This window comes from Lissotriton vulgaris, chromosome 4_1 (genome assembly GCF_964263255.1).
Source record: "Lissotriton vulgaris chromosome 4_1, aLisVul1.2, whole genome shotgun sequence".
NCBI lineage: Eukaryota > Metazoa > Chordata > Amphibia > Caudata > Salamandridae > Lissotriton > Lissotriton vulgaris.
The window spans coordinates 801,220,563-801,246,631 of NC_141691.1; the positions used below are offsets into that span (position 1 = coordinate 801,220,563).

The window sequence follows — 26,069 nt, forward strand, 5'->3', positions numbered from 1 at the left end:
TGTCAAGGGTGTCTCTGGGGTGTTAATGAGGGATTTCTATGCAGAACAAAGTACTTTGAGTTGCATGACCTCATCTGAAAGTTTGACCATTCTCCATTTTTTCTTGTTTACAATGTGCTGCTTCTTGGTGAGTTCTTGGGCACCATGACCAAAGGTTTCCTTTATTTTAATCATGTAATCATACCAAATGTGATTTTTTTTGCCTTCCCGTTATTAGAAATAGAAGGTCAAGTGCCATGTTTTCCCCTGCAGTGAGGTGGGTCATTGATCACAGATATAATCTTTACTTTAAGGAAATCAATACTCTAAAATATATATTCAATTGAGATTTAACAACCGAGAGGGGGAGATTATGCAGAGTGCAATGCCAAAGGGAAAGTTTAAAGACTAACGAGGATAGGACGATTAAAGGATAAAATAAAAAAGTGTCTTGTTTCTATAACACTCTTTGAGTCACAAGCTCACACTTTAAAGCGCGCCGCCATGTATGGTATTCTAAAATCTGATTTTATGCCCACAAAAGCCTGTAAGCCCTCACTACGGTCTACTCCCTTATCCCCACATGTGCCTCAGAGTATTCTCAAATGTTTATATTTAAACACCAGGTCCATGGTAAAACACCACTTGGACATCTTCCTTCTGCTTCAGGCCGAACAACCAGATCTTCTATGTTTATCTGAGACTTGGCTTAATGATGCATCCTTACCTGACATCCTGGCGGCAGTTCCCGCTGAGTACTATATACTGCATGTCGATAGGCCAGCTGGTAAGAGGGGCGGAGGGGTCGCTGCGATTATTCGCAAAAACCTCAAAGTCTCTCTTTTACCATCTTTTGATCTGACAGGATCAGATAATATAATTTTTAAAATGGATGTGGACACTGGATCACTTGTCGTGATCCTCATTTATCGCCCCCCTCAAAATATGCCTACTTTTGCTGCATCCCTAGCGGAACAACTTGCCCCCCTGATTATTTCCCATGACAAAATTGTACTGCTGGGTGATTTTAATCTCTGGCTGGACTCGGTCGAGTCTGACTCTCAGGCAGCCACACTGAAGGATACTTTCTCTGATTTTAATCTCATCCAACACATTCACCTTCCTACACATGAGAAAGGGCACAGCCTTGACCAAATTTGGTCTCAAAACATCTCTTTGGCAGTTAACTCCATCTTGCCTTGCATTTGGTCGGACCACTTTCTGATCAATTTCATCATGACCATTGCAAAAAATAGCAAACCTCTGTCTCAACATGGTGGGAAGGCAAGAATGTGGAAGAATGTTGATATCCCCACCTTTCTCCAATCACTAACCTCTACCTGTCCTTCATTGGATCAGGACATAGAGTAGTCAGAAGAGGTTTTTTCCGAAGGGCTACTTCAGGCAGCTGAAGTTCATGCTCCCTGTGTCAACTTCTCCCGCTCTCGCCCCAATGATGCTCACCGGTGGTTTACACCTCACCTGAAAACCCTCAAACTTAAGGTTCGTCAAATGGAGCGCAAGTGGCGCGTAGCCTATTTAGAACATGACAGAGCCAACTTTCGTAAGGCCCGCAGGGACTACCAAAATCTCATTCTAAAATGCAAAACTAATTATTTTTCGGATAAAATTCTTAAGGCCCAAAATAAGTCAAAAGAGCTGTTCAATATTGTGGAAAATCTTAGCTCTAGCGACAGAACTTCCCTTCCGATGGTTCCTACCCAAGAGCTTTGCAACACACTTAACTCTTTTTTCTTTGATAAAATTTGCACTATCAAGCAAAGTATTCCCATCACTCAGCCCCCTCTTTTGTTTGCTGACACTCTGTACAACCCTGCCACCCTAGATTCCTATCCCCTCATAGACAATGTCAAGTTACTCAAACTATTAACCAAAGTTAAAACTGGCTCCCCTGATGACATTTGCCCCCCTCACATCTTGAAAGAAGTGGGCACCAATCTTCCTGGGTGCTTACTTTCTTTACTGAATGGGTCACTTGTACAGGGCAAAGTTCCATGCAACCTGAAAAAAGCTCTTCTCGTTCCCCTCATAAAAAAGGCAGGAGCTAACCCGCTAGATCCCATCAATTATAGACCCATATTGTTGCTGCCATACTGTGCCAAACTGCTGGAGTCACATGTTTGTGAAATTATCTCCAGCTTTTTGGAAAAATCTGAGTATTTGGCACCGAATCAAGCAGGGTTCCGACCTTGCCACTCCACCGAGGCGGTCATCCTTTCGGTGCTAAATACTTTGAGGCGGAATGCAGATGCAGGAATCCATCAGGCACTTGTGCTACTGGACCTCTCTGCTGTGTTCGACACGGTCGACCACACCATCTTGGTCGACCGTGTCGAGCAGGCAGGTCTCAGGGGCCCTGCATTGAGCTGGATCCGTTCTTTCATTACGGGCCGTACACAATCGGTCAGATTGGGCTCCTTCTCTGCTCCCACTATACCAACCACCTGCGGGGTACCACAAGGTTCCTCGTTATCTCCCCTTCTTTTTAATGTATACCTACGCCCCCTCTTGCACTCCCTTCGGAATGCAAATGTAACTATCTTTAACTATGCGGACGATTTGCAGCTCATCTTCCCTCTTAACACCATGGACTCAGTGGGCGAATTCCAAAGAACTATGTCCCACATACTGAGTTGGATGAGCTGCAATCATCTGAAGCTCAACCCGGGCAAGACCGAGTTGGTCCTGCCCGGACAGAGCTCACTTAGTTGGAATTCCAACTTTTGGCCTACTAACATGGGAGCGCCTCCATCTAAGTCATCCGTGGTTAAAAGCCTAGGTATCTTCATCAGCGAGGATCTCTCGCTAAAAAGACAGGTTGGAGCGGTGGTATCTTCCAGTATCTTCCAATTGAAGAAAATAAAAAAAATTGCTCGCTTCTTTTCTTCAGCAGCCCTCACACAGATTGTCCTCTCCTTGGTTCTGTCCAGGCTGGACTTTTCTAACAGCCTTTATCTTGGCCTCCAAACCGGAGAGCTTAAACGTCTCCAGCTTGTTCAGAACCAGGCCGCCAGGCTCCTTCTGAATATACCCAGGAGGCAATCCATCAGAGCTGGCCTTAAGCAGCTACACTGGTTGCCAGTCGAGCAACGTGTGGCCTTTAAGGCCGGGTGTATTCTGTTCAGGTCTCTGAATGACTCTGGCCCTTCATTTATCAGAGATTTATTCAAAAAATACTGCCCCTCCCGTCATCTTCGATCCACCTACAAATCACTCCTGATTGTACCTCCATTCAAAAGGAAGCGCCTCGGAGGTAGCTGTTTCGACCACCTTGCTGCTGCTCTTTGGAATTCTCTTCCCCTCCACATAAAGCTGAATGATAACATCCTCAGCTTTAGACAATCCCTGAAAACTTGGCTTTTTTCTCAAGCTCATTACTGATATGACAGCTTCATTCATTCTTTGACTGCCTTGCCTGGTTCCTCCTGTAGCGCCATGAAGCCTTCGGGCGTACGAGCGCTTAATAAATTCCAACTCACATTAACATTAACATTAACAAGCCAGACAAGGCTTCTGACTCTGACAAAGGAGGCATCCCTGCAAAGCTAAGCTGACAAGCTCCTGTTGGTGCTTTCAAACAAGTAAGCCAAAATCTCACCACCCAAAGACTGAGGTGTTCAAGGCAAGGGGATGCCCACAAAAAGAAAACAGAAGAAATGGCGGCTCTGGGTCGAATATCAAGGTATAGTTTTAGCCCCAGTGCATACTGCTGAGTCCCAACTAGGTACTGGAATAAAAACCTGTGAAGTCAAGACATGAAGACATGAGATGGGATCCAAGGATGTAATTGAATGGGGGCTTTATCAGGGGCATGTTGGGCTCAGGGGGGTGGGCGGGGGGCTGTGACAGTTTTTGTATTACTGTTGTTCATGGGTACTCACCCTTCAATTTCTTACATATGTATGCGGGCCGTTCTGGCCTTGATATATTGCCAGAACCCAATTACATTTGTTATGAAACAAAAAAACAACTCACCAGCTAAAATGTAAATGGGAGCTCAGTCTGAAAAGAGAGTGTTCTGGTTGGCAAAACTATGGCATTGAGATGTTACCAAAGGGGCTATCTGGTTATGCCAGAACATGCAGACTGCTACACGGTGGGCACCCTGAGTCCTTTAAGGACATCAGCTGAATATTGCAAGCTGCTGGAAAAGGGCAGAGTTGAAGGTGCCAGAGGTGCTTGGAATTCGAAAAGCACAAACAGATGAAACCCAAAGGTGTTGCTGGCATCAAACTTCCTTATTCTAAAATTGGGAGTATCTAGTTTAGGATCAGGGGAGTACAGGAATCTTCTAACTTTGATAACTCAAGAATCTTACATCGGAGGAAGATGGTTCAAGCGTTCCTTCATTTAAGCGAGCCTGTGTATCCAAAGACATCCTAGTGATATTGGACATAAGGAGGAGAAAACTTATATAAAAATGCCTACACGCCAATATAAAGTTACTTGTTTATTACATTTAGGGTCAATTAGGAAGAATTGCATAACATGTACTCATTCTAAAGGTTCTTAATCAGTGATTCATCCTATAATATTTCCACAGTCTTCCAATAGGTCATAATCATGTTCCTGCTACCATTGCTAAATCACTTTATATTGTGGTTCAGATCGGATACCCTCAGGTATGGTACAGGTTATCCTCCATATTTGCCACCCATTCTCTGTATTTGAGTTTTCGGACTATTGGTATATGATTTAAGGAATTTGTTAGGTTCTTTCTCCTCTATAGAAAAGCTATTTTTCTTCTAGTGTATACCTAAAGACTTTCATGGAGGTGAGGGGTGTTGCTCAATGATGAGGGACGGTGGAAGATGTTGATGTAGACTACACTCAAGTGCACACTCAGACTCATTAACTCAGCTCCAGATGATGTGCATGGAAATCCTGGTAAACAGTGTGCTGGTTCTTACCACAGAAGTAGCTCTTCTGAACTCCTCAATATGTCTTCAAGCCTTTTGTGTTTGATGCTTTGATAATCTATCCTCTAATCTTAGTTATTTGGGCTATGTTTCTTCATGGACCAGGGTTCTTCTGCAGGAACATCCTCTCATGCTTGCTTCTGCTGGGCAATAAGTTAATTTACTCCATGTAAGGAACATCTGTCTCCTTAAAGGACAGTACGGTCCGGCATACGTCAAAGTGTGCCGCAGCAGCTTTGGTGGTTGCACATCAACAGAAGCTGTGTTAAGCCCCTGTTGAAATAGCAACTGAGTCCTGATCAGGCAGTGTATGCAATCATTATTGTAGGATACAAATGGGATTTGGCCTTCTAGTTGTGTCAACTATAAATCACTGTAGTTGCAATTGAGAAATGAAAGGTTTTTTTTCTTTCAAATGTGTTTTTTCCTTGTACCAAATTTAGGGATTTTGCAAACTTACTTGCCCCTTATCCACCAGTCCATTGTAAACTCTATTACATGTATTGAAGTCGATGGGCTTTGTTTTTCTAGAAGTGCTGAATCAGCAAATCAGAAGTTTAAAGCCTCTCTATTAGTTGTGTAAGATCTACTGGTAGCTTGATCTCCTCTTGCCACTCATGTGTTAGAGCAAGTGGGTCTTTGTATGATAAGCCCCCAATAACCGCCCGACCATGAACCCAAAGCTCACCAGTCTGGATGACGTGTTCACCAACAGCGCAAGTAGTGTAAAAAGTTATACACCAAAAGGGACAACTGAAAAGTAGACCTAAACAGGGCACGTTAACACCCGCTGCAGTTCAGTACAAAGGACAAAGGTGTGCAAGTGTCTTTACACGTGGAGCATCATTGCAAATGGAGTTTTCCTGTCCAGCGCTAATGACCACATAATAAGGTATGCCTGGTGCAGGGAATGTCTGTCCTTTGTAAGGACGTGAGTTTCAAGGACTCTTCTGAAGAACACTGACATAGGAGAATGTGACATAACCTAATTGTATTATGATGCCCATGTATTTACTCTAAAATTATAATAATAAAAATGAATCTACAAACAAGGCATTATTCTATTTATTGCAGGAAAGGGAAATTCATATTTTTTTGTTATGTACTTTGTAGGTTCTTCTGTCATCATCTAATCATTCTGTAAACCCAGAAATTCTGCCCACTGGGGCTGAGAAGTTGAAGACTCTTCAAGTGGACCCGTCCATTCGAGAGAATGAGGCTGATATAGGGCTACCCACAAGTACACCATCCTCTCTTACGAACAGCACAGATGAAGTACCTGCACACTCTCCCACTACCAGCTTAGCAGGTATCTTTTTGTTCCAAAATAATGTTGTTGCTAGTTGACAAGATTTCGCCAAAGGTTGATACCACTATCAAACCAGAAACAGGGTTCATAAAACTGTTGGAAAGTCTGCTTTAATCCTTCCTTCTATGATAAATACCTCCACAGACCCTAAAATGGTAATAATGCTAAAAATATATTATATGGTCAATTCGTGTGTGGTGTTTTGTGAAATTGAGTGGTATGCTTTGTAATGGTATTATGTGGCATGGTGTGGAGTAGTATTAAATAATGTGGAATTATGTGGCATGTTGCGAAGTTGAATTTTTTTGGGGAGTGTAATTTTGTGTTTTGGAATTGAGTGGATATATCTGCAGTGTAAATATGTTGCGTGAAATCGTGGTTGAAATATCAACCTGTAGATCCTTGGTGTCCATACTAACAGCTCTCAGAATATTATCACAATAGACTTAATAACAGTAAATCTACACTTACCACTGCAATTATTTAGTAAATAGTCACAATGTAGGTGTAGGTCGACATTCGGACCCCGATAATGTCATACATACAATTGTCAGGTACAGGTGGAAAAAGTGACATCAGTGTAGACATTTCCAGATACTGATTTACAAAGCGAGGATCTACCTAATTTTAAGGGGTAAGTCGGTTATAACTGCCCCATTTCTTCAGTGTGTGCAGTAATTGTGAATCACAAGTGATATGACATCCTGAGTGGGAGTTCCAATGAGAGTGTCCTGCCAAATATTGTGAATGAATATGCCTCATTATCCCGCAGTATTTTTCCCTGTAGGGAATTACAAAGCGGTCATTACAACAAGCGTGTTGTAATTCCGCATAACATTACCCCGCAAGTCGTAACAACGACTTGCGGAGGGGGGCGCTGGATGTTGGAATAGTCTAATTTACTATTCCAACTCCAGTCTGTGTGGACATTAGGGAAGGTGTTGGATTTTAAATCAAACACCTTCTCCCCCATCCGCAAGTCGTTGGTCCGACTTGCGGAGTAATGGTATGCAGAATTATAACGCGGTCGTTGCAGAGACCGCGTTATAATTCCCTGGGGGGAAAATGTTTTGTGGTATACGTTGTTTACCGTTGTGAATACCCACAGATTTGTAACTAATTAGACGTTTACAATGATTTTCGCACACTCTACTGCACTGCTAAATTAATGCCTGGCTAACGTGCAGAAATTGTCCATATTTTTCGACAATGTGTGAGAGAGAAAGAAAGATTTTGAATGGAAAATTATTTTCAATGAACCAGGAACATCCATAAGAGGGCGCACACATTTAACACGTTGCAGTATTTTTTTTTTTTAAAATTACAGACAGTGTTGCTAAGGTTTTCTGTCTCTTTTTATTTCTTGTTTGGATTGCAAAATCTTTTTAGAAACTGAAAGTATTATATGGTGAATAGATCATCAGCAAATCTTGTTGCTTAGTGTCTTGTCTGTGCACAGGTGAATCTCTGTAGTTAAGGTTAACTCCTCACTCTTTTGAAAATATTATTTTTGTTTACCCTTAGTAACCTTGTCTCGTTTGGTCAATCTGCACCCAACTTGGGGATCAAGATAAATGGGAAAATGTAACTGCCCAGTGTACATATCAAAGTATGTCTACTTGTCACAAAATGTGGGAACACTGAACTGGACATGTACACAGAGTAGGATTACAGTGCGCATGCACAACTTGTATGCTAGAAACTCATGGGTGTTTTCTTCCCAGTGTTCACCAAAAACTGTAAGGAAAACAAAAGATACGATGTAAAAAATAAAGCAGCTTGTGTGCTGAGCGGATTCTGCATTATTCATAAATATTTATAATTATTTATAAGCTGACCCACTTCTGATACCTCTTTCCTGCCTGTTTGACATGCTTAGGAGAGATGAAAAACAGATCTTTCTCTCCGAATCCCCAGTACTAACTATGATCCAGGAGGCAATACACGACCCCTTCCCCCTTACATAGGGTTGGAGGAGTTAATGTTAATTGATTCCCTTCGCGGCCTTTCCCCTTTTCATTACTAGTAGATCAAGGATCTCCAATGCACTGTTATTGGAAGCAGATTGCAAAGGTGTTTGTGTGATAACTAAGGGCCAGGGAGTGGTTCATTGCCCAATGCACTACCCCCTTGCCCACGTGTAGGAGTGCTATTCCGTGCTGTGACCCTGGAATGTGCTTCCTGCACCTTTGCAAAGGTTTAGAGGGACTTACAGAAAACTTTGCAGGCCTTTTCATCAGTGGTGCGAAATACTATAGAGTTATTACCACCACCTATCCTTGCACAAGGACGAGGGGTGGAGTAATGCCCTCTTCCACCATCACCTTGCCCAAAGAAGAGAGGTCAAAGATGCCATACTGCTTCTCGTATTAAACATTTACGACTGTAGTGTCTATTGAACCCTCTTCACCATGCCCAAAGAGGTGAGGAAAGATATTGCCCCTCCCCTTTCCTTGCCCAAGGGCGAGGGTTCTTTTGCTCCTACTTTCCTTGCTCAAAGGCTTTGGGAACTTAACACAATTAAAAAAATACAAAGTGTTAGCAAGCAGCCAACCTGGCCCTCCATAGCCCACAGAGTACTGCAGACCATGGAGGAGCAGGGCAGCTGACATCGGCTTTTGCACCTTGTTGGCATTTAGGAAACAGGGCACAGAGCATTGTGCAGGCCACAAGGGAGAAGGTCAGTAGCTGCCTGAAGTCTCATCCACTCCCATTTCTAAATTGAAAGCAAGTACCAGCTAATCCGTTCATCCTGTAAGCCACAGCGGGGCAGATTAGCTGTCACCTGATAATGAACCATTCTTGGAAAAAGGGTGCTTGGTGGGTGGTATATCACCTTCTACTTTATGGCCTGCAGCAGTGTGTGACGCATTAAGGATTGGTGTGCTCCTGTAGTGTAGTTCCTATTTTCCCAATAGGCCCTGTGCATTGGAATAACATAAACAATAGTATGGACGTAGAAGTGCGGGTCTTCCAGGTCTCTACTGACTATGCTAAACTTAATTGGGTTTGTTACCAACTAGCTCAGAGGTCACTGGAAACTTTCTTGACTGAATAGGAAGTGATCAGCTTCCCTGGTACAGACAAGAAGGGATTCAGTTTTCCAACAACCGCATACACATGACAACTTTGCTCCTTAGAATAAGAGCCAATCTCTAGAGTCGTGTGAAACAATAGACAGTTATTTTACTCAGTCAGTTGTGCAGATTACTTTCACCAAGATGCAGAGAATAGAGAGACGGGCGTTTTCAATAAAAGGTATTATTTATTGAACAATCTTTCTTCTCATAAAGAGAAATGAATTGCCACAATTGCAAGACTAGTTATTATAAAAAGTGCGTACAGTAAAATGAGGATTGCGAAATAATACTGTAAAAGCATTGATATGGTTTCTTAGCCATACAATGGTTAAAATGAATAAAATATATACATTCATATATACATTTAGCTAACGTACTCAACTGGTGCTTCTAACTACGTCTACCCCAGTGTACCTGACCTAAGCCTAATACTTGGGAGGGAGTAAGTAAGTAGCAGTTTTAGTTAAGTTGGTTTTGCCAAGGTTTGCTTCAAGAATTCTCTCTAAGGGTTTAGTGAACACCATACTTCTGAAATAGAATGTTGGAGGTCTTGTATCTCCTTCCAGGACTCGATATCCCAGTCACTCGCAAGAGTGGGTTGGAAACGCCGGAGCTGGATTTTCTCGGCAGGAGAAAAGACAGCGTCTCTCTCAGCGCGTCGAGGAGGAGGAGGGGCAGCGTCCGTGGGCAGCTTGTATCTGCTGGGCTCTGCAGGGGACAGCTGTTCTGCTCCTGTATTCACCACATCATCGCTATCATCGATGTCGTTGAGGCAGCGTTTGCTTAAGGCAACGTTGGTAATATTTATACCTGAAAGGTGCCTGGTTTGACGTAAGTTTTTGGACATAAGACGTCAATAAAGATGTCACTAGGAAGTGATCGTCTCTCAGTGCTCATTAGAGTTCTATTACTAATCAAAACATAGCAAGCGGGGTTTTCCCAGGTTGCTGAGTTTTATATTGTTGAATAACTCGGAGTGTAATCTAGGAATCTTAGATAGTGGCTTCTGCTGTGTCATTTGCTCTAATGAGCTGCAGAGGAAGAGATTCTGAAATGTGGCTCTGATCGTGTTAGGCCAGAGATGAGTTTCTGAAATATCGCTCATGATCGTTTATGCCATTATAGGGGAATAAATGGATTATAGCCGTATAGGGGCATAAGGTCACAGTATTGATCGGGGTCCTAGATTAGAATGCGACACCCACTCCACGAATTTATGTCCATCAATTTACTAAAAACTATAGAAAAAGATGCATGTGTAACATTACCCACCCCAAAATACATATTTGCATTTGAAATGGTGTATTTGAAATACATGGATTGTACTGTACGTCTTTAAGCATAGAAATCATTCAAAATTATAGCATATGTAATCAGTGAACGATTTTGCGAAAAAATTACACATGAAATATCTCTTAATACAGAAAAGAAGTGCTAGATAATTTCATCACATATAAATGCATTGCTGTAAAAGGTGCTAGAGGCTGATGTAAAGTTATTATGTCTCTAGATTTACCTAAAAATAGAAGCTTCTGTTCTTTATGGATAGGTCTACTTTAATCAAATAATTTCGTGCCAGAAAAAAGGTAAATATTTTGAAAAAGTGTTCAATTCAAATAAAATTTTGGTGAATTGGGGGTATAGAGTTCCAACGCTTTTCAGCAGATTTTGTTGATCAAAACTGAAGACCGAATTCAGAGTTCATGGGAACGCTGTGTGTCGGAATGCTTTTCAAAATTATTGTTTCTGTTCAGGGGAGAACATCATATCAGACAGGCTCTCAAAAAATGGGTCTACAAAATCAGGTGACAGTTCGACCAAGTTCGATAGTGCTGTAACTTGGCAGGTGTGAGAATGATTGCTATCATCAAAGTCTGGATCAGCAATGCTCACAGAAGGTCGTACCTGGGTGATGTCGCTTTTATTTCTCGCTCCACTGTTACCACCTAGTCGTAGCACAGGAGTCTCAATGAATGCCGTCATCAGGATTGGTAGCCGCTGGGGACAACACAATGCGTGAGCCGTTATAGGACTTAGCAAAGTATCGATATCCATTGGTACTGCTGATGGAAGTGCAAGACAGATGTCCAACACGCACTCATCTCCGCATAGCATACATCGAAGCACAGGTAAGATGCAGGTCTGCCATATAGGTCTGAATGAAAGAAACCAGGTCATGTTCAGATCTCTCAGCCTGGCCAATCCAAGGACTCTAGTTATTCGGTCCCGGTAGCGTACTGCTAGGATCGTTTCTTCCATCCTTGTCGGAGTCATGTCTGAGTTTTGGCTTGCCATATCGGAGCAAGAGGGTCAAAAATAAAATGCCTGCTACAAGTCCCAAAATCAGGGGTATGCCGCCAAAGACTGAATGGACAAAATTAGGAATGATTCCCAGAATTGCTCTGAATGGTGTTAGCAGTCCCGTAAAAATCGTCTTAAATATGCCTGGGATGCCTATGGCACTAGACATGTTATGGATTTGGCTAAGCATTTCTGTGAAATGCACGGGGCAATTTGTTGATGAAAGGTCATGAATCTCTGATGTTGTCCTTGCAACTTGGAGTTCATACGTCTCTTTCGATGACGTGATGGGCACTGTTGTCTGCAAAAGCACAGACTTCATTCTGCTTAAAGTATCAATTCGTATAGAAGAGAAATTCAAACGAGGCCATATGGGAGTCTCAGTGTCTCCAGGGCCGTTTGGAAACAATGCTTGCATACAGCATTTGACCATGGAAGTTACGCTTACGAGATATGCTTTCCCTGGCAAAAGGCCACAACAGCTGCAATCCGTTATTAGAATGTAACTCCCATTCGAGAGCTGCTTAAAGAAAGGCTCTATCTGCGTTGCAGGTGTGACATGTTGGTGGCATGAAAGGTTGTTAGAATTTCCTTCACAGGCTCCGTGTAAATTAATACCTTGGCACAAAAGTATACCGCTTAGTGAATGTTTTGCAGTTTTTACCACTAAGAAATACATTTCTGTTGCTGTCACTATAGCATGTGTGTGTGTATGGTAATTTCCATGCTGACTTAATGTATCCTTTACCCAATCGTTCATACTGGCCAGTAGGTATGTATTCAAGGCAATTTTTAAATCGGAAAGTTGTTATCGGAATTGTGATAATCCCGTGTATTATCCATTCAATGACAGGACTTTCTGACATTGTCAATGGTAATCTCTCACGTTTTTCGATGCTCAGGATTGTATAGTCTGCTCCTTTCTGTGCCAAGCTGATTTGTTTATCAGTAAGGTTAAAGATGGAAAACAATGACGTTGTGTTGATTAAACGCCATGGCACATAGCCTGAACGAAGATTTTGCAGCGTCCAGCCTAACTGTACAATAGAACGCAATTGTGACTGGCCATGCTGTAACATTAGCAAGTCTTTGTCTATTATATCTATGGCAGATGATACAATACTGTCCAGTGAATATATTCTGGAGGACAGAGTCATTAACCCATTGTCCACTACAGAAAGTGATTTTTCCAAATTAATACGATCAATTTCTCGTATTTTTTCAGCTGTTTCAATTTGTGTGATTTTCTTAGCCTCGTTGTAAGCCGCATATATACTGGTCGCTATGAAACGCTTTTGACGCTGTTTGCGTGGTCCCAGAATGAAATCGCGCAAATCAGCACCATCTTTAAGTAAAGATAAGTGTTGCTTAATTTCTGCCATTGTGGATGATTCTAGCCATTCAAGGCACAGCTTCCCTACACTGTATGTTGTTACTATCCCTGGATGTTGTCTCTGGGAGTATCTAGGGTCTGGTCTGGTCATTGCTAACCCCTGTGTTTTATTCAGGAATCTATCTTGACAGGTATTCGTGTCAGTAGGCCAGATTAACCACTTTTTCCAATCAGGATGTGTTCTGTTTAGATGTAAAATTTTAGATACGTCTATTTCAATATCTGTTGTTGCATTATCAGGTATTGGCTTTGGAATAGACGGTTTGTTAAGGTTTTTAATCTTAGCTAGGCCAAGACAGCTTGTTTGTTGAATTGTTTCATTTAAAAACATTATTTGCTCTGGGATCATGCAGGCTCGAAATAGTGCTTCTAGGCCTTGTACCTGCCAATCTTTTGTACCCCAGATGGTTTTTGTTTCAATGTTATTTTTCCAATAATCAAAACCAAATGTCATCATTTTTTCATAAAATGCTTCTGAATATATCAATTTAGTATTTGTCAGCATTGTTTTCAATCCTGTTTTATTTAACATTTTATAATAAAACGTTTCTGCATCACTGGTGTTAAACCCTGAGAAGTACTGAAATTTCTCATAGAATGTTTTATAACTGCTTTTAGGTGGAGTAGCACAATCTTCCCATTGGTTATACTTTAAAACATTTCTAGGTTGTGCAGATTTATGCAAGTAATGATCTCCATAATGTGAGAAACAATACATCTGCTCATAACTAGACGAACCTTGTAAATAATCATGATCTGTAAATCTTGCTGGCAGAAAATGTACTTGGTTTTACAAAGTCACTTAAGGAAACCTTGAACTGATGAGGATATTTCAGGATTTCGACCGGACCATATATTTCATAGTCAGTTTTGTCCCATACTACCCCGCCGGGTATTGAAATGGCTATGACATTTACTGTTGACAGTTCTCTTTTCTTCACGTGGGATGATCTGTGTGGTTTGAGGACTAAGTTGATGTTCTGACTTGCTGTGTCCATTGTATTGTAATAAACCTTCCTAAAATTAAAACTAAAATTAGGCATAGTAGGAGTATGAATACCCCTGAAATAATCCAATGCTCAATCAATGGTGCATCCAGATATACTTCTTTGATTTGCTGAAAGAGTTCTGTTGCTTTTTCTTTAAAAGTTTTTTGTTTCTGGCATCACTTCGGGGTCGTTTTGATTTTCAGAAAAGTTATCGAAATTGATGAAGTAGCCAGAGGCAGTTCTGTCAATTGTTGGAATTGTTCTTTCAATTTGTCTTTCGGTAGCACATTCTGATGCCACGTCATTGTAGACTGGTGTTTCTTGACGAACTGTTTCAATCTGTGTTTCAAGAGGCACGAGTTCCTTGGCATTATTGCGTAGTCCCTCTCTATGCACTGCAGGCTTATCGAATGTGATTAGTCTTTCAGTTTGAACCTCTTGGATTGTTGCAAGTTTGGGTATTCTGTTGTTTCTTGGGAGTCCACTTGGCCTACTGTTGATTATAGGCCACATGCTTGTGGTTTTATCAGGTCGATTGATACAACTCTGTTCTCCTTTTTACCAGCAAGGGGCGGTAGTACTACTGATCTTGTTCCGTTGATTGCTAAGACAAGTACTGCTTTTCGGTAAGAAGGCCCAAATTCCTTCTTCACCGCTATTTTTTCTCTGACTAGATCCCCAATCTTTGGAATCCAGACAGGCCTTGCTGGGGCTGGTGGTGCCTTGTCAGTGGTAGCTGGCTGTTGCTTTAATTTTATGTTGCTTAAGGATTTTCTTGTTTCATTCAAGTCCTGTAAAACAGCCAAATGGTCTTTGATGTCAAAGTCTGTTTTCTTATCTTTTAGCACTGATACCTGACTACCTAAGTCCTGAATGTACATTCTAGTTCTGAACAATAGTTCGTATGAAACCTTTTAGAGAATTTCTTGGCAAATTTTTAAGACTTAACTGGACACTTATTAAATGTTTGACCCACCCATCACCCGAACCTAATACCTTCGCTGTTATAGATTGCTTTATGTCCCGTTTTTTTCTTTCTACCACACAGTTCCCTTCGGGGTGTGACGGACAAAAATACCGCAAGCCAACGCCCATGCTGGCCATGGCCTCCTTATAAGCTCGAGAGCTGAAAGCAGGACCCTGGTCAGAATGGAACATGGCAATTGCGTATGTGCCGATAAAGACTCGCAGATCTTTTATAACCGTTATGGCGTCAGCCGAGCGCTGGGGCCACATTTTTAAGTGAGTTTTAGTCTTAAATGATTAATAGGACACTGGATGGCATGTAGACAGCATTACGCTGTTTCTAATTGGTAGCCGGGCAACAGACTGGACCAGTTCACTACTGCGATCCCTGTCACAATTGGGACAGTTCTTCACATATATTTGATATTGCACGCTCATCCCCGGCCACCAGTATACTGATTGTAATTCAGTTAGAGATTCCTTGATCTTTTTGTGCCTTGAACCTTCACCCATGTGTGCGTCTGCTATTAATAACTTTCTCCGGTTCATGTTTGGAATTACCCTATCCCCCACTCCAGGGATTCGAGCAAAAGGAACGGAGTTTGCATCAATTACGTATGCATAATTGAGTGGATAGTTCACGGGTAGTGCTGCACAGTCGCCTTTTAAGGACGTTTTCACTGCCAGCATGGTTTCCCTGTCTATATATTTGTCTGAACGCCTTTTTGTGGCTACGGAAGCCGGTTTAGTTGCTTCCGCTGTGGCTGTATTAGCCAATGAATTCCCTGCAACGTGAACGCCATCACGTTGATGACTCAGAGTGTGTATCACGTGAGTCTTTTGTAGTTCTTTCTGTAAAAGAGCTACCTGTTTCCAAAGCATGTTATGCTTGATTGTGGTACCTGTGTCATCTTTGTAATCATTTTGAATCCAACTCTGCAACTTATTATTGTAAGAGTTGACGCAAAAATGCGAATCGCACACGAATAGTGTCGGGAATTCGCGTTCTGCATTTTCAAGCGCCATCTTTAAACATCTGATTTCAGCTCTCTGAGCCGAACAGTTTCTAACTGATTCAGTTTTTGTTATTTTCGGTCTGAATTTACCGCACAGCCAGCGACCTTTAACAATCCCACAGGCTGCATCGTAGGATTTGTTTTCTACGTTGAAATGCTGTACAAATCTATCTGTATAGAGTATACAGGCGTACTGTGGGAGAGGCAGAAGTTCGATTGGCAGAGGATATTCTTCTTCATAAGTCAAGTCATTCAGTTTTTCGAGTTGCTGGGCGAAATAGTATTTCACATCTTCCGCTCTAAGAGAATTTACACACTGTATCCATTTCGGATCCAGTGACACTGTAGGCAGGTTTACTGGGCTGAATAGCGCCTCGAAGGTGGATTCCGCTGTGAGGATATTAATCCTTTTGCCGTGGCTAGTTCTCGTTCATTTGCTAATGCAGTTTCTACTGCTTTCACAGTATTTTCTGTTGGACTGAATGTTTTTTCTGCTTGTGTGTACAAGTGAGATTTAATTGAAATTGGTACCTTTTCTCCCTCATTAGAGGTCAGGTACGTGAATCCGCATCTTCCTGGGATGACTCGGATTACAAGATCGCGTGTGTTGTCACGTGTATCTAATTTTGTTTTTGCTAACATGTCTGTTTGCAGTGATCTCAAAATTTCTGTGTGTTTTTGAGTCCAAGTGATTGGTTTAAAATCAGGTTTAATTAGTTCGTAGAGAGGTTTAACCCTCTCTGCGTAATTTAGAATGTAAGTTCTTCCAAAATTCAGAAAACCTAGAATCGATTGTAAGTTCTTCAGCGTTTTTGGAGCTTGGAGTACAGCGCACTTCTCTAAGAAGTTGTCCGCTAGGCTTTTTCCTTCACTTGACAACTCGTATCCTGAAAATAATACTGTCAGATGGGCAATTCTAGACTTTTTAAAGTTGAATTTGTAACCCTCTGCTGCGAACCCAAGTATAATGGTGTTCACTCTTTTCAAGTGAGTCTCCAAGTCGTTGTCTGTTAGATAGATATCATCTGCATAAGATAATGCCTCATCATCATACATTTGTAATAACTCTGTTACTCTGGCTGAGAATAGTCCTGGGCTGTTCTTGAATCCCTGAGGGAGTCTACAGAAATTTTTCTGTGACCCCATTACTGAGAAAGCGGTCAAGTATCTGCTTTCTGGTGCAATGTTTTGACAAAAGAAACCATTTGATATGTCTAATGTCGTTTTATATTTTTTACGAACTATGTTATTCATTAGTGCAGCACTATGCGAATTCTGTACTGCAAATGTTTTGCAACATGAGTTAAGGTGTCTGTAGTCCAAAACTAGACGATATGAATTGTCTGGTTTGGAGACAGGAAACAAAGGATTATTCATTTGAGAGGTGCATGTTTCAATCACCCCCTGGTATTCAAGTTGATCTAAAATCTCCCTGACTTGTTTTTTAGCTTCTTGCTTAATTGGATACTGCCTTTGTGCAGTCGGTTGACTTTTTAACTGGATTTTGTGAGGAGGAGAGTCCTCATCCCATCCTACATGATTTTTATATAATGCTGGTGCCTGGGCCACTGCCCATTTCCTTGCATAAGTATATTTAGTGTGAATCGGAATGTGAATCGAGAAGGCAGGCATAATCATTTCTTCGCCACGAGGGCATTCCCTGACAAACTCTGGGGGCCAATCTTTTTCAGCTAACTGAATATCATAGCCTTTTGAGAGTTTATCCCAAAATAGACCCCTTATTCTCCTAGTCTTATCACCCTCTATACGCAGTGTTATTTCGTATATCTTATGGGGCTCGCTAACTCTGGTGTCAGCAGTTTCTACCTGAATGTATTCATTCGTGTCCACTGTCTCCAGATGACTCATCAGGATCTTGCGAGCTATACTGATTTCTGCTGCACTGTCTAGCATTGTCTGTGTCCACTCCCCGTTTTTCAACTGTGTCCTCAGTATTCTCGGCATGTTCGATTACTCTAATATTGGCTACCTTCTTTATTGGAAATTGAGATTTTTTACTTTGAGCAGGTTCCTTGTCTTTGGACTTGGTGTGCTCTCCTGGGTCTGACCGTCCTCTTCTTTCCGATTTCTGCGAAAAAGATCGAGAGGGACGTGTATCAATACTTTGATATCTATCAGGCTTCTTCAAATTATCCCTATTTCTAAGGTTATATCTTTTCTCAGAGGGCTCCCTCTGGGGAGACTGGTGTTCTCGAGTCGGAGTTCTTTCCCTCCGCCGAGGAGAACTTCCTCTGGACTGGAAAACTTTTTCTTTGGGAGTGGATTGTTTATTTCCATCCCAGCTCTTTTTAGGAGTGTTTGAATTATTTTTAATAAATAATTTTTCAGGATTTTCGAGCAGTTGGGGCTTTACTGGTTTTCCACCCAAGCTGTCTCTACCTAATTCTTCATAGCATTTTTCTATGATTCTGGCAAGCTCAATTGGTTGTTCTGTTATATCTGTTTCCTTCAACTTCTGGCGGATCGCCACAGATGCTGCTTCTCCTTTTATATTGGCTAGTAATATAACCGAGACCTGCTTGAAGTCTTTCAGTAATTTCATACCAAATGTTAACGCAGGTTCTGGACCGTATTCATTCTGAATCTGTTTTAGCACATCTGGTATTACCGCCATTGACGGACCACCATGTGTTTTTGTCTAAATGGAAGCAAAGACTGTACCCCAAGTGTCACAATCCTCCACGTGTGGTGCGACCCCCCTTGGAAGGCAGATGGTCAGAATCCTGTGTTTCTCAATAAGGGTAGTATTCGGAAATACTGCCTCTATTTGAGTAATTTTTTGCGCTAACCAGAAGGGAATGTGTTCCCGTTTTATGGGTGTTTTACCAAGACATGACTGTATGTTCTGTGGTGTAATTTTATTGGTGTTCCCCTGATGAGGGGTCAGCTGTGGTACATTAACAGCTGTTTGGACTGTAGCAGTCCGCATTACATATTGGACTAATTGTCTATGTATTTTAATTAATGTTTTTAGCTGTGCTAAAAGTTCTTCTCTAGACATTTTTGCAATGTCCGGATGTGGTGTGTAGCTGGCTAGAACCGGCCACGTTGCTCCTGGTCTACCTAGTGGACCGAGCCTGGTAATATGATCATTATGTTTTAGGGCGCCTTTAAACCAGAGCAGATGCTCTTGGAATTTTAATGGTATTTCAATCTCCTCGAAAGGAGCGTACTCTTCCGGTGGATCCCCTACTATGTAGTAGTGGAGCTCGTGTGTTGCGGCGTTTTCCGCTGGAAATTTTATCCAAGAATAGAATACCTCTGTCTGCCTCTATCACGAAGACGACTGTGCCACCTTGTGTGGTCAGTCCATTTTCTATAAGTTTTGACGTTATAGATTTTCTTAAATGTGCCGGGATGATTATTGCACCCGGTTCAGTAGTACCGTCGGGAACCTGCTCAGTCGCATTTACTGCGGGTGCAGCGGTTCCGTTTTCTCCTGGCATTGTATAAATGCAAGGTTTGCAGAAGGGTCTCCAAGGAGACAAAGATTAGGTGCACAATATTTTTGGAACACTGTATCCTTCAACGTTGAATAAACCAGAGCTTTACATCGGAATCTCTTCCTATTAAGTTCGGGCGGATTTTAACCTTTCACCCACTCCAGACGTCTATTGGAGTATTTACGGTAGAAAGGGGTCTGTGTGAAAAATGCACGACTGAGTTACTCTAACGTCTTGCGTTAGTTTTATCGCCTTACCAAACGTTGGGCGCCATGTAGTGTAGTTCCTATTTTCCCAATAGGCCCTGCGCATTGGAATAACATAAACAATAGTATGGTCTCTACTGACTATGCTAAACTTAATTGGGTTTGTTACCAACTAGCTCAGAGGTCACTGGAAACTTTCTTGACTGAATAGGAAGTGATCAGCTTCCCTGGTGCAGACAAGAAGGGATTCAGTTTTCCAACAACCGCATAAACATGACAACTTTTCTCCTTAGAATAAGAGTCAATCTCTAGAGTCGTGTGAAATAATAGACAGTTATTTTAATCAGTCAGTTGTGCAGATTACTTTCACCAAGATGCAGAGAATAGAGAGACGTGCGTTTTCAATAAAAAGGTATTATTTATTGAACAGTCTTTCTTCTCATACAAGAGAAATGAATTGCCACAATTGCAAGACTTGTTATTATAAAAAGTGCGTACAGTAAAATGAGGATTGAGAAATAATACTGTAAAAGCATTGATATGGTTTCTTAGCCATACAATGGTTAAAATGAATAAAATATATACATTCATATATACATTTAGCTAACGTACTCAACTGGTGCTTCTAACTACGCCTACCCCAGTGTACCTGACCTAAGCCTAATACTTGGGAGGGAGTAAGTAAGTAGCAGTTTTAGTTAAGTTGGTTTTGCCAAGGTTTTCTTCAAGAATTCTCTCTAAGGGTTTAGTCAACACCATACCTCTGAAATAGAATGTTGGAGGTCTTGTATCTCCTTCCAGGACTCGATATCTCAGTCACTCGCAAGAGTGGGCGGGAAACGCCGGAGCTGGATTTTCTCGGTAGGAGAAAAGACAGCGTCTCTCTCAGAGCGTCGAGGAGGAGGAGGAGCAGCGTCCGTGGGCAGCTTGTATCTGCTGGGCTCTGCAGGGGTCAGCTGTTCTGCTCCTGTATTCACCACACCATCGCTATCATCGATGTCGTTGAGGCAGCGTTTGCTTAAGGCAACGTTGGTAATATTTATACCTGAAAGGTGCCTGGTTTGACGTAAGTTTTTGGACATAAGACGTCAATAAAGATGTCACTAGGAAGTGATCGTCTCTCAGTGCTCATTAGAGTTCTATTACTAATCAAAACATAGCAAGCGGGGTTTTCCCAGGTTGCTGAGTTTTATCTTGTTGAATAACTCGGAGTGTAATCTAGGAATCTTAGATAGTGGCTTCTGCTGTGTCATTTGCTCTAATGAGCTGCAGAGGAAGAGATTCTGAAATGTGGCTCTGATCGTGTTAGGCCAGAGACGAGTTTCTGAAATATCGCTCTTGATCGTTTTTGCCATTATAGGGGAATAAATGGATTATAGCTGTATAGGGGCATAAGGTCACAGTATTGATCGGTGTCCTAGATTAGAACGCAACACCCACTCCACGAATTTATGTCCATCAATTTACTAAAAACTATAGCAAAAGATGCATGTGTAACATTACCCACCCCAAAATACATATTTGCATTTGAAATGGTGTATTTGAAATACATGGATTGTACTGTACGTCTTTAAGCATAGAAATCATTCAAAATTATAGCATATGTAATCAGTGAACGATTATGCGAAAAAATTACACATGAAATATCTCTTAATACAGAAAAGAAGTGCGAGATAATTTCATCACATATGAATGCATTGCTGTAAAAGGTGCTAGAGGCTGATGTAAAGTTATTATGTCTCTAGATTTACCTCAAAATAGAAGCTTCTGTTCTTTATGGATAGGTCTACTTTAAGCAAAGAATTTCGTGCCAGAAAAAAGGTAAATATTTTGAAAAAGTGTTCAATTCAAAAAAAAATTTGGTGAACGGGGGAATAGAGTTCCAACGCTTTTCAGCAGATTTTGTAGATCAAAACTGAAGGCCGAATTCAGAGTTCATGGGAACGCTGTGTGTCGGAATGCTTTTCAAAATTATTGTTTCTGTTCAGGGGAGAACATCATATCAGACAGCCTCTCAAAAAATGGGTCTACAAAATCAGGTGACAGTTCGACCAAGTTCGATAGTGCTGTAACTTGGCAGGTGTGAGAATGATTGCTATTCTGAAATGTGGCTCTGATCGTGTTAGGCCAGAGACGAGTTTCTGAAATATCGCTCTTGATCATTTATGCCATTATAGGGGAATAAAGGGATTATAGCCGTATAGGGGCATAAGGTCACAGTATTGATCGGGGTCCTAGATTAGAACGCGACACTCCTTTAAAAGAAATAATAAGTCCCCCCCCCAGCATTCAGCAATGCGATTTTGGGGATGAAGGCACATACTACAATCACCATTGGGCAAAGTGGTGCTAGTAATTCTTAAGCAATACATCGCTCTAGGGCGGGGTCAGGTGTAGATCCCCTGCACCACGTGTTTTTTAAAATCTCTAATTATCTTCCAATGTTTGTGAACATCTAATGAGAATTTGTTTTAAAAAATGAGGAAAACTGAGCCCAGAAACTGGGGATTGTAAAGAACCGTCCCATTCCTCTTGCTCATTTTTTTAAAATCTCTCCCAATGTTCAAAAGCATCAGGAGAGTTTGAAAAAAAACATGGCAAATTCAATAAGTTTGGGTGATGCAAAGGGTGACATAAAGGGGTAGAGGGGTACAGAGAAGGAATGTAGGATCTTGCACTGTGGCTGCAGGACTGCCACAATGATATGTCCACACAACTAGCATCATACGCTAATGACGATCACCATCGTATGTCAACACACCCATCATCACACAGCAACACAGGCATCATAACAGGTCCACAGTGGAAAATATCGTTCCCAAGCAACTTAAAATTCACAAATGTATAATTGTAATACAAAAAATGAATGAGTTCAAAAAGATAACTAATAAAATACAACAATCTTTAATCAAGAAGGACAAATGCATTGGCAGTCTGATAAAAACACATTACTTTATGACATTATTATTATATATTTTGTAAGAAATAATATTCTAATTAAAACCAAATCTAACAACAATAAGTGGCAAAGGTAAAATCTTCGACGTGCGTTTCGACACTGAAACTGTCTTTGTCAGGAGTAGCCACCCATACACCTAAGATTTAATTAAAACACAATTTAGAACTTATTCTTGTAATTTGTTACACTTATTACTTCCTGATCATAGAAGCTATGTTACTGTCTGTCAAAGAAACAAATATACATATACATAAATATTTTAATGGCAAATGATTGCATCCAATATCAACAAGTCTTAAATCATAGAGACCGTGCATAGATAGCGATGTGAACAGATGCAAGTTTGAAAGGAAAGACCAAGTTCCCATAGTATGATCTCTATTAATTTGGTTGTTTGTTTCTTACTTTTTAGTCACCCATGTGGTAACATAGAAAAAACATATTTCACTTATATCGCTTACTTGTAATTTTAAAATGTATGTAGTTATTCTTGTAGTAGAGGGCCCCTGGATATGATAGAAGGATCTTGCTCTGAAGAATCTATCTGAGTATACCATGGCATTTAGAGAAATTGTTATTATCTTATTGAGTATTACAGGTTTTAGAATAACACTTTTAGAATAGGGATGACCTACTTTTGAGGTGACCAATGTTGATACTGGTAAAAACCAAAGGAAGGAACTTCTCTTTCAGGTTATATATATTTGATTAAAAGTCTACAAACAACAGATCAAGAGAGACTTGATTAATATTAGATTTCTGAATGTGTATTCTAAGGAATATCCTAATATAGCTTACATATGTTGTTTAAACTAGACAATGTTATTTTCCTCTGTGTCGCATTACTTCATGACTCTAGTAAGCAACTACATTCTAGCTGTTAATTGATGCATTATTTCATGACTCTAGTAAGCAACTAAATTCTAGCTGTTAATTGATACATTAGAATTCCGGGGGTCTCCAGGTCTTACCACTCTATAATGGAGTGACACGAGAATATGCTTATGGATGAGAAAAAGAAAAAGTGGAACTAAATAAAATACTGATATAAAAAACAGAAAGATATCTTATAGGCGTTTTCACATGCCTCTGATGAAATTCCCGTAATATTTGCTTATTTTGTATTTATGAGGCTTAGATAATTCTGGATAGTCCCGGGAATTTAAAAAGATGTCACTTGCTGGGCTTACCTTAAAGCAAGTAAATAAGAGTGCAGATTAGCCGACCTATATCTTGCGTTCACGTTATGATGACCAAATTCGTATCAAAGATTGATTTCCTTTATGACCGGTCTAATGCGAAGACAGAGTGATTAAAAAAAAAAGGGAGGGAGCTAAATATAATGCTTCTTAGGAGATAAAACACATCTTAAGATATTATATAAACTTTGAATACCTCATATAAGTTTGTATCTTCGATTGGGCAGAATACGGGTCTGTGCACGTTTTGTTAGCAAACTTTGAGATATAATTGATCTAATGCAAAGACACAATCAAAACAGAAAGGACCGGGGTGTAAATGGCCGCTTAGTCCCGGAGCTCCGGGGCCGATCCAGCCCTAACATCAAAATCCGTGCATTTATCCGTTCATTTGGGGTCCGTTGAGGGGCTCCCCGGCGGCGGAACGTGGGTGGCACGCACCGCAGGCAATCCGGCGCAGATCGGCTGCGGACATACGCTGATATCGTCCCCGAGCATCGGCGGCCTACTGCGGCCTTCGAGACCGGGGGCTGGGGTGCTTCCCGAGGGCCGAGAAAAGACGCACAGAGGCCGCGAAGAGGCGCACTGCTCTGCAGCGGCGAAGCACTGAGGCAAACAGACAACGCTTCTGCCCCACTTATATCTACTATTGTGCCCCTCAAGATCCTGCCTCTAGGGGCCTGACAGACTACACCGGTTCCCCAAGAACATCGGCACTGGCCGCCCTACTGTACAGCTCCCTGCGGTGGATGTGACCGGGTGAGTGGCGGCGCCATCTTGGACACTGTCGTGTCCACCCCTACCCCTCACCCCGTGACTAGCGGGTGAGGAATGATCTGCCCTGGGCTGCATCACCTCATGCTTTCTGGGTACCGGGCTCAAGTGGGCTCTGAAGCGTCCCTAGGTACAGGCCCTATAATCCTGACTTTGTGCAGTGGTAGGCCCGGACTGAATTGCTGTCTACCCTTCAACTGAATGGTGTATTTACCGCTGACGCCTCTTATTGCTGGATACGATCTACCGCCTCGAGGTGTGGACTTGACTGTGGAAGTGCTTGCCTCACCATTTAACTGACCTCCCTCCCTCCACCCCACTGGACCCACGTTGTTCTAAACACTGGAATCCACTGGCCGGGTCGCATACTACACGCCATCTTCCGACTGCTCGCTGTTTGCCTCTGTGAAATAATTCCTATCTGCGTCGACATGGCGGGCAGAGGGCCCAGGAATCAGACTGCGCAGAGTAAGCTGGACAAATATGCTTATGATAAAGGGCTGAATGTGACACCGCCGCAGGGTAAGACTCAGGAGGGAGATGGGGGGAAGAAAATCACGTTGGAAGACATTATGAAGGCGCTAACAAATGTACAAACTACGGTTGGATTTCTTCTCCGTTAAACGTGCTCATAGAGTACCGGGGGGGCGGCCAAAGCCAGGAGCTCCCCCGAGACCTATCCTGGCCCGTCTCTTCAACTTTAGGGATCGGGATGCAATTCTGCAGGCGGCAAGAATCTCCCCTCCTATCCGGCTACAAAATTCAACCGTCTCCTTCTTTCCTGACTACACTGTGGCTGTCTCCAGGAAACGCCGCAGCTTCTTTGACGTCAAGAGACTACTTCGGGCACAGGAGGTGTCGTACTCCATGCTTTTCCCTGCTAAACTACGGGTGGTTGATGAGGGACGGGCTTGGTTCTTCGATACACCAGAGGCATCTCATGACTGGCTAGAGGGATGGAGAGCGGTGAATAAAAAGGAACGGAGCCCCAAACCACAACGTCGTAAAGAGGGAGATGATATGACAGACGATCTAGGCTCTGGCAGTCAGGAGCCTCACCGTGATCTCGCCCACGAAGAGGAAAAAGAGAAGGGCCGCACTGTGACTATACTTTTGTATTGGATGAGGCAGCTTGCATGTCGGTGTTTTGCCTGCCTGTTGGTCGCGGACTGGGGGGGTCCTCTTGAACTCCAAAAAAGGCTGGTACCTCGTAGGACTCTTTCCCCCTACTCGCAAGTATTGCAACTATGGGTGGGATGAAGCACTCTGCTATGTTGGAGTGGCGGGCAGTTGTAGGTTTGCTGAGAAGGGAGGCAGGGTGTGGGGATGTTTGTTGGGGTGGGAAGGTAACTGTTGCATATGATTCTGTTGACACTATCATACGTGGGATTTTCTTTTCAGGTTTGTTCTAATTCTTTTTGTTAGGACAGCTATGTGCCTTGATGTGTCGATTTCGCGGAACACTTGCAGTGCTAAACGTTTTGTCATTCCTCC

The 26,069-nt window shown here is 42.0% G+C and overlaps 1 protein-coding gene across 1 annotated transcript in view; it reads left to right on the forward strand.

Annotated features, from left to right (window-relative positions):
- Positions 1 to 26,069, forward strand: part of KIAA0319 (KIAA0319 ortholog) — a 993,525-nt gene that overhangs the window by 530,844 nt on the left and 436,612 nt on the right. The window contains exon 4 of the mRNA XM_086965138.1: positions 6,033 to 6,228. Coding sequence (XP_086821264.1) covers positions 6,033 to 6,228 — 196 coding nt within the window. The remainder of the gene's footprint in view (positions 1 to 6,032; positions 6,229 to 26,069) is intronic.